Source organism: Lutra lutra, chromosome 16 (genome assembly GCF_902655055.1).
Source record: "Lutra lutra chromosome 16, mLutLut1.2, whole genome shotgun sequence".
NCBI lineage: Eukaryota > Metazoa > Chordata > Mammalia > Carnivora > Mustelidae > Lutra > Lutra lutra.
Window position 1 is genome coordinate 11,831,967 of NC_062293.1, and position 12,698 is coordinate 11,844,664.

The following is a 12,698-nucleotide window of genomic DNA, read 5'->3' on the forward strand; positions in this document are numbered from 1 at the left end:
ACGCAAGCAGGATTGAGCTTGGGGTAGAAGTTGACAATAAACATGGCCTTCTCTTTCCTTTCCTCTTTGAGTGAGGAACTTTCTGTTGGTCAGAGACATTCTCTCCCTGCTCCTGGGGACTTCTCCAGACCCAGAGGCCCAAGCAAGCGTCTCTAACATCTGCAGGGAACCACCTGTGGTACCCATTAACATTTGGGTTCATTGGCTCTCCCTGGACCTGGGAGTTGTCATTCTCAGGGGTCGGGCTGGGGAATCTTACTATTACCATGCTCCCCAGCTGATATTTGCCCATAGCCAAGTTCAGGAACCACTGCCCTCACTTCTTGGATGAAGTGCTGTTAGCATGGGGGCACCTCTCCTGAAGTGTGGGGTGCTTTGTGGGAGTTGGGCAATGAGCTGCTTCTGCCTTCAGTGTCTGCTCTTGACTTCCATGTCTTACTGTTTCTTCTCAGAGGCACAGAACTTGGGCAACTTTATTGTCAAGTATGGCTACATTTACCCGCTGCAAGATCCCAGGAATCTCGTTCTCAAGCCTGACAACAGCCTCTACCGATTTCAGGTAGGTCTTGGCCTTGACCTTGGTGTTCATATGGGATTAATCTTATCTGAGAAAGTAATTATGTGGCTTCATATCCTCACAGATCAGAACTTTCAGTACTTTAGAAATGGTGGGGGGGCGGTCTAAGGTAGTTACCTCTTGAGCCACAGGTCTGGGGGCCCAAGAGGACAGTCACAGCCCAGTGTTTAAGCATGGTTTCCTGGTTTCTTTTGTAGACGCCGTATTTCTGGCCCACCCAGCAGTGGCCGGCTGAAGATACAGACTATGGTAACTCCCTCCACCTTGCTTTTGATGGTGCTTAACACGCTGCTTATTTACTTGCCACATTTTGGTGACATTTGTCTTGCTGTCATCACGAACTTTATGTCAGTTCACAGCTGTTTTGGGAGTGTTCCCAGAGAAGGGAGCAGGGGTCTGCTGAGACCTCCTCCCACCAAGCCAAGCACAGCAGCCTCATGCATGGAAAGGCTGCAGAGGCAGTTTTAAGATATGATGATGATGGAAGATATCTTTGCTTTTTTTCCCCAGCCATCTATCTAGCCAAGAGAAATATAAAGAAGAAAGGGATTTTAGAAGAATATGAAAAGGTACAGAGATGCTTTCAAGTACAAGTTATTATAATTGGAATAAAGTCTTGAGCTGTTTTATTTCTGCTTCTCCCTTTGCTACATCATATGTAGCCTCATCATCCATCCCTCCATTCATTATCTAGCCGTCTGTCCATCCATCTACTATCCATCCTTTATCCATCATCCATCCATCCATCCATCCATGCATCCATCCATCCATCCACGATCTACCCAACCATCCATCCACCACCCATCCATCCACCCACCCATCTACCCTTCATCCATCATCTGTCCATCCATCCACTATCTATCTATTCACCATCCATCCATCCACTATTTACCCAACCATCATCCACCATCCATCCATCCACCCATCCACCCATCCACCCTTCATCCATCATCCACCCATCTATCCACTATCTATCCAACTATCCATCTACCATCCATCCATCCACCCTTCATCCATCATCTATCCACCCCCCACTGTCTATCCATCCATCCATCCATCTACCATCCTTCCACCTACTATCTATCCATCTATTCATCCACCATCCATCCACCCATCCACCATCTATCCACCCACTCACCATTCATCCATCCATCCTCATCAACCATTCATCCATCCATCTGTTTAGAAGCAATTCCTGAAGTAAATTCCTCCCCCTGTCAAACTTCAGTTTCTCCTGCTGTAATTTAAGCTCTTGCCTCAGTGGCTACTAGACACACAATAGCTATTATCTTCCTTTTGCTGTTCTAAAACAATGAGATAATTAATATGCCTGATAATGGATATTATGTGATGAACAGATTTGAACTAGAGTTTGTGATGGGAAAACAATAGTGTAGTTTTGTTTTAGGCCAGATGAGTCAGATTTCTCAAAGAACACACCCTCACCCTCAAAAGGCTAGATTTCCAGGCAGACAGCAACAATCTTGCTGTGTTTTTATTCTTTACAAACATATTTTTTGAAAAGCCAGCATCAAGCCAATGTTAGGACTTGTCTTTGTGCATCTTTGTGATGCTCTGTCATTGAATATTGAGTTTCTGCATTTTCTCCCACTCTCTCCTCCTCTTCCTAATCATATTTGGGATATGGTTATTTAAAAAAAAAATCAAAGCCAGGTTGTGGCTTTTGTTTTAAAGTTTTTTTGAGAATTTGGTGCTACCCTTTGAATGAATGTCTTTGTAAAGCTGGGATGGGAGATCATTTGGTTGGGGCTAGGTAGCTGTAGGGCCAGAGGCATGCCCTCATTGACTTAGAGCTTTCTGCCTTCTGCACACCGGTATGTCCTGGGGCTTAGTGTTCTTTTTGTTTTCCATTTCTAGGAAAATTACAATTTCTTGAACAAAAAAATTAACTACAAATGGGACTTTGTCATTATGCAGGCCAAAGAGCAGTACAGGTAAGTGGAAGAAAATGTTTGTCCACTGGCTGTCCTTCCTTCCTCCCTCCTTTCTTTGTTTCTTTTTATTAAGACAAACCTTTCTTGGGCACTTATGTATCCAGCAGTGGGCTGGGCCTGGGGAATATAAAGGCACAGTCTGGGGTCAGGTGGATGGGCAAACAGGCTGTGACGCTACACGGAGGAGAAGGCCTCACACAGGTGTTTCCAAAAGGAGCTGGAGGAACAATATTGAACCTGGAAGCTGCATAGATGTTTTCCAAGAATGGTGGTGGTGGAGGGAGAGGAAGGGTGAGGTGTGAGGAGGATCTTCTAAGCAGACAGAACCAGGTTCTGGAGTCAGAAGATCCCCTGCTTGACGCAGTTCTCTGTAGCTGAAGCAGAGAGCAGGGAGCCTGGGACTAAAGGAGTGAGACCCGAGATGTCAACTGGAGCAGGTCGTGAGCGGGTTTTGTGCTAAGGGCCCCGAGGAGCCATAAAAAGCTTAAGTGGGTTCATGTGGTAGAACCACCCACTGCTGCTCTCATTTGCCTGCTGTCCACTTCAGAACTAGAGCCGGAAGTCCCTGGAAGGCTCTGCCTTGTCTCTGAGAGCCATGTGTACATGTTGGAGAGAATGAATCAGTCAGAACGAGGTCAGGCTGTTGTAACAAACAGCCCCGAGGTCCTGGGAGCACGAAACCACGGGTTCATTTCTTGCTTGCATTACATGTCCATTTGGGTTAGCGGGGACCCCAACGTGCCTTGTGCCCACTCCAGAAGCCATGCTGAAGGAACAGCGCCATCCAGGCTTTGCCTGTTGCTGGAACAGAGGGAAACAAAGCCTGTGCAGGTCACAAGTGATGCATGTCACTTCTGTTCACAATGCATTAGCCAGAGCAGCTCTGCATATGATTGTGCCCAACTTCAAATGTATTTGGGTAGGGATGTACGATCCTACTGTGTGCCTGTGACATAGGGGAGTGAGAATACCTGGAGACCGATACCAGATAGTACCAAAATGGGTAAGTCTGGAGGGCCCAGCCACTCACTCTGGCAGGTCCAGTTTCTGGAGGGTCTGCCTTTGCTGGTGCATAGTTGGGCTGGACAGCAGGCTCTCATCAAGTGGCCATAGGACTGGAGTAATAGGGATTGTAGGGGCTCTCTAGAGAATAGGATATATATGTATGTATGTATATCGAGAGATTTATGATAAGGCATTGGCTCACACAATTTCACAGGCTGAGAAGTCACAAGATCTGCATTTGGCAGGCTGGGGACCCAGGAGTCAATGTTTTAGTTGAGTCCGAAGGCAGGAAGACTGATGTCCCAGCTCAAGGCCATCAGGCAGGAGGAGTTCCTTGTCATTTAGGGAAGCATCATCTGTTTTGTTCCACTCAGGCCTTCAACTTAAAATACTTTCATCTGAAAACACCCTCAGGGATACACCCAGAATAATATTTGGCCAAATATCTAGGTGTCCCATGACGCAGTCAAGTTGACCAATAAAATTAGCCATCACAAGAGGTGAGCACTGTTATGCAGGAGTGCCAGTTTGGGAAACACAAAAATTCTAATTGCAGATGGTTTTATTGCCTCCAAGGGGAAATATCTGCTCTGAGGCTTGAGATTCAGGTAGGGCAGCATTACTCAGAGATCTGGCTTGGGCCTTTCACCGTTGACATGTTTCTGCCCGGCTATGTCAGAGACAGAGCAGCTGCGGGGAATGCTCTAACTTCCTATCACTTGTATTTGCTCGTAAGGCTTCATTTGGTGAGCTCTGCTTACGGTCTCCAGTTTTGAGTTTCTACTGCGTTCCACACTGAAATAGAACCTCCCCATCCTCCTCCAGCTCTCTGCTCTTAGCAGGAAGGATAGCCCAGTGATCCCCAGGATCACAGATCCTGACATAGACTTTTCAGGACACGCTCGCTGCCTGTGCAGTTCAGGGCTATTTTCAGTGGCTTTCACATACCCCACCATTTGGGCCTTGGCCTCAGCCTAGATAAGCTCCATGCTGTCCGTGTCATAGGACATCTTCCCCTCCATCCCTTCCAGATACCTTGGGATGAGAAATTTATAAAAGGTTCTCACCTTCTGAGATACTGGCTTTTCCCCACTGATTCCATTGCTTGACTCAAAGGCTGCCTCCAATTTCAGATTTTGTGTCTGCAGGGGCTAATTTTGTGTGTCAACTTGTCTAGGCCACAGTGCCTAGATAAGTGGCCCACTACCAGTCCAAGATAACATTGTAAAGTCATTTTTTTAAAATTTTTGATTTTTAAGGAATCTCTATGCCCAGTGTGGGGCTCAAACTCACAACCCCGAGATCAAGTCTCATGCCCCATAGACTGATCTAGCCAGATGCCCTGTAAAGTTGTTTTTTAGATGAGATTAACATTTAAGTCAGTAGTCTTTGAGTAAAGTAGATTATGTCCATTGTGTGGGTGGGCCTTGTCTAGTCAGTTGAAGGCCTTAAGAATAAAGACAGGTTTTCTGAGGCAGGAGTTCTGCTTCTAGGTTGCCTTTGGAATCAGATTGCAACGTCAACCGTTCCCTGGGTCTCCAGCCTGCTGGCATGTCCTGCAGAATTTGGACTTGCCAGCCACCTCAATTGTGTGTTATTCCTTAAAATAAATAAATTATGCCTCTATCTATCTATCTATCTAATCTCCTACTGTTTCTGTTTCTCTGCAGAGCCCTGATTAATACAAACAGAGGGTCTCATCACAAAATTGGGTTGGCTCACGAGGCAGCCGTTTTGTCATCCTAAGCCTCTCCACATACACCTCTTTTCTGAACCCCAGACTCTGTATCTAGCTACTTAACATTGCATGTTGATGTCACACCTCCAACTCACTTGTTCGTATTTGAATGTTTCTCTCCCTCATACCCCAAACCTCTACCTCTAGTGTTACCCACACCCGTGCAAGGGACCCCATTTTCCTCCCACCCCCAAGCCCCCATGCCCAGGATCTAGTCATCCAGTCCTGTGGGCCACCCCTGGCAAAACTCCTTCCACCCTACCTGCCCTCTTCCATCAGCCCCCACCTCCCTGCCCTGGGATACCACACACCGAGCGCCGTAAACAACAGACATTTATTTTCTCATGGTTTAGGAGGTTGCGAAGTCCCAGCTCAAGGTTATGGCAGGGCTTAGTTTCTGGTGAGGACTCTTTCTGGCTTTCAGATGGCCACCTTCTGGTGTCCTCACAGGAGAGGAAGAGAGAGGGAGTGTCTCCTGTTACACCCATCACAGAAGCAATGCCAGGAGGGACCATTGTTGCCAGTTAGCCACTGGCTCTATGTACAAGTCCCTCTGCCATGGTAGAGACCGCACGGTGCCTCAGGCCATCTGTGTCCCACCCTCCTGAGGCTGCAGGGTCATTAACCTGGTGGAAAATGCAGTTAGGCTGGCAAGGGGAAGTGGAAATGACAGTGTTCACATTTAATTTCCAGAGGAGGTTGGCACAACAGCCCACTGGAATGGCACTCTCCTTCCATCTGGCTCTCTAAATGCGATGATGTTATTCACAATCCATGAGCGGGCACATAAATCTGCCGTCCCTGTGTCGGGGAGGGCACATGCATCATCCCACGTTGCCCGGGCAAACAAGCATCCGCGTGTGAGTGCAGGTCGCCGTGGAAATGGTGCTGAATGAGACCCACGGCATGATTGTTCACGTGGCCTGGCTTCCGTGGGAGGGAAGCGTGGCATCGTTTCCTCTCCGTCGTGGGGAAAGGGGGAGACAGGGATAAGCGGGAAAATAAATAGCCTTTTACGATCATCAGTGAGGTCTGGAAAAACCCTGAGACGGAGCGGAAGGGACAGGGAGGAAGGCACACGGACCCCTCCGCCCCCCTCCCCCAGGCCCAGAATTTTCCCTGGCACGGAGGGCAGGCATGGCCAGATGTTGACGATGCTGTTTATCACCACAGGGAAACGTGAAGCCAGGGGTGTCAGATGCCAGCCCAGAATGTCACCCACACCCACTGCAGGGGTGCAGGTGGTGGAGGTCTGATGCTGGGGCCAGTCACGCTGGAGTGGCCGCACGGCACTCAGGTGGAGCTGGACCCAGGGGCCGCAGGCGGGTTTGAGTCCCACTCTGCTCCTTGCTGACAGTGTGACCCTCCGCGGAGCACATTCAGGCTGTCTCTGCTTCCGTCCCTGGAGCCTCTAAGTCTGGGGGACGAGGTCCCTGGGGGGGATTAAGTGAGTTAGTGCTCGTGTGATACTTGCATTTGCTGTGATTATGATTCTGGCAAACACAGATTACTTGGACAGGCAGGGAGAATAGTCTGGGGCATCAGGAGTGGGGTACATCACTGAGCAAAAATGCGAAGTCTGACTGGCCTTTACATGGCTTTTGGCTTTTCAGGACCGGAAAGGAAAGGACTAAGGCAGACAGGTATGCGTTGGATTGCCAGGAGAAGGCGTATTGGCTGGTCCACCGATGCCCCGTGAGTATCGGCCTTCCCGGCTCAGCTGCCTCCCGCAGCTCACGCCTCCTCCATCCCCACCCTGTACTCATCACCCCTTTTGCTGGCCCATTTCCCGCTGGGGCTGCAACGGAATCAGCATGAGTGTGTCTCTCAGTGTTGGGTCAGCGTCCCAGCACCTCTTGGTGGAAGAGGACAGAGACTGCCTGCATGGAGTGAGCTCATGGTTCCTCTGGTGGTGTTGGGTCTAAGCAAAGTGACCTCTGGGAGGAAGCCAAATGAGCTTGTCATTTAGGAGGGCTGGATTTTTTTTTTTTTTTGGCTGTGACACCTTGGAAAAAGAATACAAGAAGAAAAAACTAGAACCCAGACTCCCCATAAAATGCAGCAGAAAACTGGAAGTCTGCACAGCCCAAGCCAGGCCTTGTGTCTCTTGCTTCCTCTCCTTTTCCTTTTCCAGCTCCGTCCCCAGCAGCTGCGGTGGGAGGAGGCGAGAAGGAGCGAGTGTGTGCCGTGCCTCATGCCTTAGAGCACATTGTGTGTCTGGCTCAGGGACTTTAGGGGCCCAGAGACACAGGCTGGGCATAAGTAATGTGGCTCGTTATGGCTCGTTACCGGGAATGGTCACCCACTGGGGTTAACCCTGCTGCCTCAGTTTCTACCTGGGGCAGACCTGGGTACTGCCGACGGGTCACTGGAGGTGGGAGATGTCAGAGGGATTCTGGAACATGAAGAGGTCAAAGCGAATGTTCTTCCTCTTCGTCCTTTAGTTTCCCTGCTTCTCAGCTGACCACATTCTCAGGACCCGAAAGTGACCTGGGCTGGTCACTGTGCCAAAGCTTCTGGATCTTGGACCTTGGAACTCATCAGATTTTGGTCATTTTGCTTGTCTTCTTTCTAAATTTAAAGCAGATAACGTGTACGGTGTTCCATCTGTGGGGGTGTTGGTTTCCATGCCTCACTGCTTAGATTAAGGTCCTGAGATTAAGGGGTTGATCCCCAAGAAGCTCGTTTGGTTTTGCTTTGTTCCAGGATTCCTCCTCTAGACAAATCAGTTAGCTGATGCCTGACACGGTCCCTTCAGCTGGGTGAAGGAGTACACGGCTGGGATGAGAGTGTTCTAGAGAAACAGCCAAGCACACGTTCCCCTGCTCTCCCCACCGCCTCATTGTAGCTCAGGAGTGAGATCTTTGTAGGACAAGGACACTGGCATTGTTCAGCCTGCCTTCTGTCATCTGTTCCTGAAGGGGGAGCCTGGGCGGGGATAAGGGCACAATGAGTGGGGAAGCCACTCATTGGGCAAGACACCCTGGTGTCCATGGCACTCATGATGGGGAGGGGACCCTGCTCCTTGCAGGGTGGAGAATGGCTTCAGGTTACTTGCAGAGAACCCATGGTGGGGAAATGTCGATGTGACTGTGTCCCTGGCAAAGTGGCATAGACTGGTGGTGCCCAGAACCTGCCCTGGGTCTCTCTCCTCCCCTCTGTCCCTGAAATCAGGAGACCCATAGGGGACGAAGTGCAAAACAGATGATCTGAGTTTCCCCCACTTCTCCGGGGACAAGCTCTCGACCCCTGTACCAGGCAGATGGCTGAGAGGTTCTTCACAGTATGATGCAGAACTCCCTAAAATTTGACCATGTGACTCTCTGATTACTGCTTCTGCCATCACCTGCCCCACCTCCACTCCCCACTCTCCCCCACTGCTGCCACTTCCTCTGCCTCCACCATCACCATCATCATCCTCATCACTATCACGGCAGACCTGAACTGCATACATCACTGTGTGCTGGGCACTGTGCTGGGCTTCACTCTGCGTCTGTTCTCTCATTTCATCTTCACAGCCCTGGGTAGAAGGTGCTTCTATTCATCCCATTCTGCAGATGGGAAAGCTGAGGCTCAGGGATGTTGCTAGAGTTGCACAGCTAGCAAGGGCCAGACTGCAGAGCACTCTCTCCTGGCCCCTGTGCTCTTCTGCCTCCCCCCACAATGGCATGGGATGTCTTAGGGCATCTTCTGTCACCTCCTTGGTCATTAGACCATCGCATGAGTCCCTGCTACCTTAACAAGACACTGGGGTTCAAAGGTAGCCTGTCCCTCTTTGAGAGCGCCGGGGAGCTGAGTTCTCAATGAGGTTCTGATGTCCCTGGAACCATCGTAAAACCCCATGGACACAAAACTGTTTTTCACGTCCAGTCTCTGGAAGTGCTGTTTCCTGGGTCCAGATTGCATGGGCGGCCCAAGATGGGGCTGGGCTGCCTGTGGGTCCTGCTCTCCCCGACTTCCCTCAATCACCGGCAGTCTCTGGGCCGGGTGTTCTGTTTGAAGGGCATCCTGCTGGAAGTCTGTCTCAGCCTAGAAATTGAGCAGTCTCTCTGACAAACCCGCGAAGCCCAGGAGCTTAGGGGTTGTCAGACCGTCTCCAGGATACCCAAACAGACTGTCAGTTTGGTGGGAAGAGAGCCAGCCAGGCAGACTAACTTTTGGCTCCATGAAGCGTGGAGCAGCCTGTCTGTGGACTGTCTGTAACCGACTGTCGTAGCACAGGACGCGGCTTGCTGTCCCGCAGCGGTTCCCTTGTTCCCTTGTCTGTTCCTTGATCTGTGAAACCTTCACGGGCTCTGACTCTATGCCTGCTGAGTTTGGTGCTGAGCATAAAATAACAGCTAAAAATCATCGAGCACCGGCTGCGTGCCCGTGGTAAGCTCTCAGTGGGGACCATCCTGTTCACCTGATGATGATGCTGGCGAGTAGGGAGTCTCCCCACCCCAGCATTCAGATGGGGCGACCAAGGCTTAGAGAAGGCCAGGAGGTTGCACAGCCCTGGGGTGTGAATCTACTTCTGTCTGATGGGCTGCTGCTCTAGGAGGGGACACCCACGTGAGTGTGGTGTCAGATGCTGTATGAGGGATATGATCGTGGGCAGAGGCCAGGCCCAGATGTGGGTGGTGGCAGCTGAGGGATGTGACCCAACCCCCATCCTGAGCCCAGATGTTGCCTGGGACTCAGCATCTGGGTACTGAGGACAGGGTCTAGAAGGGGAGAATAGTGAAGGAAAACGATGTTCCTCTCTTGTTTTTTTACGCAAGTGAAACAGAGTGCAGATCTGGACGGGAGGCAAACAGTTAATTGTGTAAATCAACAGAGAGAGAATGGTTCCCTTAGAGAAGTCATCTGGGGACCTTTGGTGCATCTTTGTGGCACTGTCTGTGACTTCTGAGTCTCAGAAGTGAAGTGGACCTGAAGTCACAGAAGTCACAGTGGACCCGAGGATAGGGTCCACTCACATAGGGACTGTGGATATATGGAGACCGTGGTCCAGGGACATTGACGCTGTGTGCTCTAAACCACAGGGTCTCTTGTCTGAATGTCATCTAAGTGGCCTTCCTGTCAACCACCAACCCTGACACTCACCAGAGAAGAAGGTTCTGCCTCCCATTTCTGGTTGAGGTCGAGCTAAATGTCCAACAACAGAGAAACAGCAGAATAGATTTAAATAAATAGATACATTTAAATCTTTAAACATGAGACGATATCCACATGAGGGAGCATTAGGAAGCTATTAAAAATTTGTATTTTCCAAGGCCATTCATTGACCTAGGAAAATGGTCCGACCTATAACGTGATGTCATAAGAACAGGTGGAAAACCCACATATTCTGTCTGATTCAAAGGAAGAAAGAAGTCGACATCTAGTTTGTGGGTGTCCACCCTGTACCAGGTGGGGGTATTTGAACGATGAGCCAGGACAGACGGCGGCCTGCGCCCTCGAGGAGCTGACAGTCTGGTGGAGAGACAGAGACAGAAGCGAGTGCACAGGCAAATGGTGTATGGAAAGACAGGACAGCTGGAAAGAGGCAGGGGTCCTGCGTCAGCTCAGGGTCTGGGCACAGCTCCCCAGGGAAGTGCTGTTCCAGCCAAAACCCATCTCCCCACCGCTGCCCCAGCTCTGCCTCTTTCCGCTGCTTTGTTTTGTTGATATAGCTATTTGGTATTTTATTATTTGTGTTCTGTCCCATGCACCAGAATCGACTGAGCTGATACATTAGGGAGAAGAGTGATGATGAAGGAGAACAGAACAGAAGAAGGGACAGGAGGGATAGGGAGGAGTGCCACCAACAGTGTCCTTCAGCTCCCGGCGGGGTGCTGCTTTGGAATGCTGATTCTGGGGATGTCGCCTCCTCATGGAGCAGTCGTGGGGGTGGTACAGAGGTTCTTTCCTAACCTAAATTATGATGCATTTAGCAAATTGCCTCTTCAGCTTATGCCTGAGGGGGGTGTTCCCGGGGTGTCACACCCTGGCGCTCACCGAGGGACGGTTGGCTGTCTGTGTGTGGCACTGGGGCTGGATGGGTCTGCGTGTCTCCTTATCCACTAGCGGCCCTCCACAGGGATTACCCTGGTTTCCTGTGCACTGGCAGGCAGCTCTGGGTCACCTGAGTGTCGATCACCCTCACCTGGCAGAAACTACATCAGCAGTGGTCGTGGGGAGCAAAGACTTGATGCTATCTGATGAATGGATGGATGGATGGAGGGAGGAAGGGAGGGAGAGAGCCAGCCAGCTGGTGAGTCTTCCAAACTAGCGGAGGTACAAAGGCAGCTGCCTGGGCAGTTCTGAAGTCAGGGCACTGGGAGGGGACCGTGGCTCAGTGGGGAGCGACTGACACCTCAGAGATGCACGGGGTGGGGGTGGGGGGGGTGAGGGAGTGGGGGTGGGAGGGTGGGGGGGTGGGGGGCAACGAAGTGGCCGGTGCTCATTACTGTTATGCAAGCGCACCTGTGAGTGCCGGGGCAGCCAGAGTGATAGCAGAACGTGGGTCAAGTTCACAGGAAAGATTTGGAGAACTAACTCAAGACTTGGGCAGACAACTGCTCCAAAGCGCTGAGGTTGTGAGGGCCAGGCGTGCGGGCTGTGTGTGTGTGTGTGTGTGTGTCTTCAGTTACCCCAGGGGGATTTCTTTGTACCAGATGGAAAGGACAGTTCCTAGAACTCACTTTAGGGAAAGGCACAGATTCTGATGACCGTCCTCCAGTCCCGTCCCCCAGTCCCTGCCCCCTTTGCTAGGTTCCATCCGTGGAAGACTGGCTTGGACTTCTGTATTGTCCCTTGTAGCACTTGTCACAATTGTGATTTATCATTTGTGTGATAAATTGCCAAATGCCTTGCCCACGAGACCAGAAGATCCTTGAGATGCCAGCTGAAAATGCCTGGAAGTGTCACATTCCCCACAGGCTCCCAGGCTGAGCACGATGTCAGCCACGGAAAGTGCCTGATAACTATTTGTTGATGGAGGTCCACGTCTGTGACAGCGGGGGGTGAGGACAGCCACTCCCTTAACCCTGTCTTTTTCCCCACTGATTTTCCACTATGTTCTTTCTTCTCTTCCTTGCCTCTGCTCTGTGCCCAATATGTGCCCCCCATGGTAGCCTGCTGAGCTAAGTTGGCCGATTTAGCAAGTAAAATAGAGGATGCCCAGCTAAGTTTGAATTTCAGATAAATGGCAAATGATTCATGTCACGTTATTTTGATGTTCATGGTATGTTTATATCAAAAGCATATGGAATATATTTTTACGTAAATCATGTATCAAAATTATCTGTCATTTGTCTGAACGTCCAGCCTAACTGGGCATCCTGTATTTTCCTCGGCAATCATCCCTCTGGACCGAGCATGTGGGTGAGCTTGAATCTGATGGGGGGAAAGCTCGGCGGCCTCTGCCTCAGTATAGTGGGCCTGGTTGGTCATGTGC

General features: G+C 50.5%; 1 protein-coding gene across 3 annotated transcripts in view; it reads left to right on the top strand.

The window, feature by feature from the left end:
- The window catches only part of RGS9 (regulator of G protein signaling 9), a 99,278-nt gene that overhangs the window by 48,553 nt on the left and 38,027 nt on the right, over positions 1–12,698 (top strand). For all 3 annotated transcript variants that reach the window (XM_047708088.1, XM_047708086.1, XM_047708087.1), the window contains exons 4-8: positions 453–559; positions 775–826; positions 1,088–1,146; positions 2,456–2,532; positions 6,889–6,970. In XM_047708088.1, the coding sequence (XP_047564044.1) occupies positions 453–559; positions 775–826; positions 1,088–1,146; positions 2,456–2,532; positions 6,889–6,970 (377 nt within the window). The remainder of the gene's footprint in view (positions 1–452; positions 560–774; positions 827–1,087; positions 1,147–2,455; positions 2,533–6,888; positions 6,971–12,698) is intronic.